Genomic DNA, 1,817 nt, shown 5'->3' with positions numbered 1-1,817 from the left:
GAGACTGATTAAAGGGACTATGAAAAGGGTCTTACTTCTTTATAATTATTTTTGTCGACGTTGATGCAGCTGTGTTTCTAAAATATTTCGTCAAGGAGATTTTATCGTTGTACTTGTCCGTTAGAAAATTATTATCAATGTTATTGCAGCTGCGTTTATTAAATATTTCATTAAAAAGTTCTTATTATCTCCTTGTTCTTCCGTCGGAAAATTCTACTGTAAGGGGTATCTATTATTTTTTATTTATCTCAAGGAGACCGGCATGGTTTCCATCACCGATTTTCTTGCGTCTTTCCCACGGATACTCGTGGATGTAGTTACTGACAAATGACAGTATTTAAAAGAAACGTATGGCACAAAATGCTTTGCTTATTGAACGGTTCGTTCTTATCACCAACTGACGATCGTTACCGCAACGTCGCGGAAGAACGGAATCGTGGAGTCGCCAGGACGTAACAAAGAAATGTAAGCTATTCGCGAGTAGACGATAAAGATTCAGAATCTCTGCGTGAAGTATGTCGACGGCGAAAGCATTAGAGGTGCGCAACGATGAATCTCCTCGCGAAAAAAGAAAGGACGAGCGTGAGACGACTCGCGAAAAAATGTCTTACGCCAGGGAGGATTCAGCGCGACCCAAGATTAAAGTAGGAGGAAATACCGTCGTGAACGCGAGATTGCCAAAGGGTGGTTGGCTTAAAAATCCATTCGGAGAACTTAGTTATTCGGGGAGGAACGATCCGCAGAACCCGGTCAAATTTATAAAGAAATTTGAAAGAATTGCCGCGTACGAAGAAGTAGGATACGCAGAGCAATTATATTATTTCGGTAGTTGCGTAAGGGGCATGGCATCGAGTTGGTTCGACGTCAGAGAACTGGAGAATATAAGCAAAGCGATTTACGCGTTCAAAGCACATTTCTGGGGCGAAGAACAGCAAGCGCGATTCCGCGAAGAAATATACGCGGGAATTTATAAATACGACAGTAATACGCCGATGAGCGAATACGCACTAAAGAACCCCGCACTAATCATATGAAAAATCTGTCCCGGTCAAATCAATTGGTTTTTACATATGTTGTAGCTTATGACCTACTGAACAAAAGATGTAATAGAGCTCGATGGGCGGCAATCCCGCCAGTATGGAGGCCGCCGTATACGACACCGTCTGATATCCGCGAATAACCCTGATGGCGACCCGCCTGAAAATTCGGCGCAGCAGCATCATGCTGCGCCTACTCGCCATCAGGGCATCCGCCCACACTGGTGACCCGTAAAGGGCCACCGCCCGGACGGTCGTCGCATATAGGCGGCGCACTTTCCCGTCCGGCCCCCCTAAATTGGGCAGGAGACGGCTTAAAGCTTGAACCACTGCCTCCGCCCTGGGGGCCAGACGTTCGAAATGCCCGCCGAAGCTCCAGGTAGCGTCCAGGTAGAGACCCAGGTATTTCAATTGGGTTCCCACCCAGACGGAGGTGTCATCCACCACGACACGGGCCGTTTCCGGGGAGGCTTCGTGCATGCGGTTCCGCTTCCCCCGATAAAGGAAGAGCGCCTCACTTGTAAGGCGCTACCTCCAGGCCCATGCCGTGAATCGTGCGAACGACGCACGCCACCGCGATGTTGGCCGTTCTCACGGCTTCCCCCCAGCTATCTCCCCCAGCCAGCACTATTGTGTCGTCAGCGTATCCGACGACACTACAGCCAGGGGGGAGGGCAGTGCCTAGTAGTCTGTTGTACGCGAGATTCCACAAGGTGGGGCCCAAAACTGACCCCTGTGGAACCCCGCAGTACACTCCCCTTCCGCGTAGGAGTACACCGC

The 1,817-nt window shown here is 49.4% G+C and overlaps 1 protein-coding gene across 1 annotated transcript; it reads right to left on the bottom strand.

The window, feature by feature from the left end:
- Positions 1 to 1,064: 1,064 nt before the first annotated feature.
- LOC115241339 lies at positions 1,065 to 1,517 on the bottom strand. Its single transcript, XM_029817052.1, has one exon. The coding sequence runs from the start codon at positions 1,515 to 1,517 to the stop codon at positions 1,065 to 1,067; it is 453 nt and encodes a 150-aa protein (XP_029672912.1).
- Positions 1,518 to 1,817: the final 300 nt, after the last annotated feature.

This window comes from Formica exsecta, unplaced genomic scaffold (assembly GCF_003651465.1).
Source record: "Formica exsecta isolate Colony F162 unplaced genomic scaffold, ASM365146v1 scaffold476, whole genome shotgun sequence".
NCBI lineage: Eukaryota > Metazoa > Arthropoda > Insecta > Hymenoptera > Formicidae > Formica > Formica exsecta.
The sequence above is the reverse complement of the archived record's forward strand: the minus strand, read 5'-3'. Positions and strand labels throughout refer to the sequence as shown.

Excerpts from the sequence above, each read along its gene's own strand:
- LOC115241339 (XM_029817052.1), bottom strand. The coding sequence starts at position 1,517 with ATGCACGAAGCCTCCCCGGAAACGGCCCGTGTCGTGGTGGATGACACC.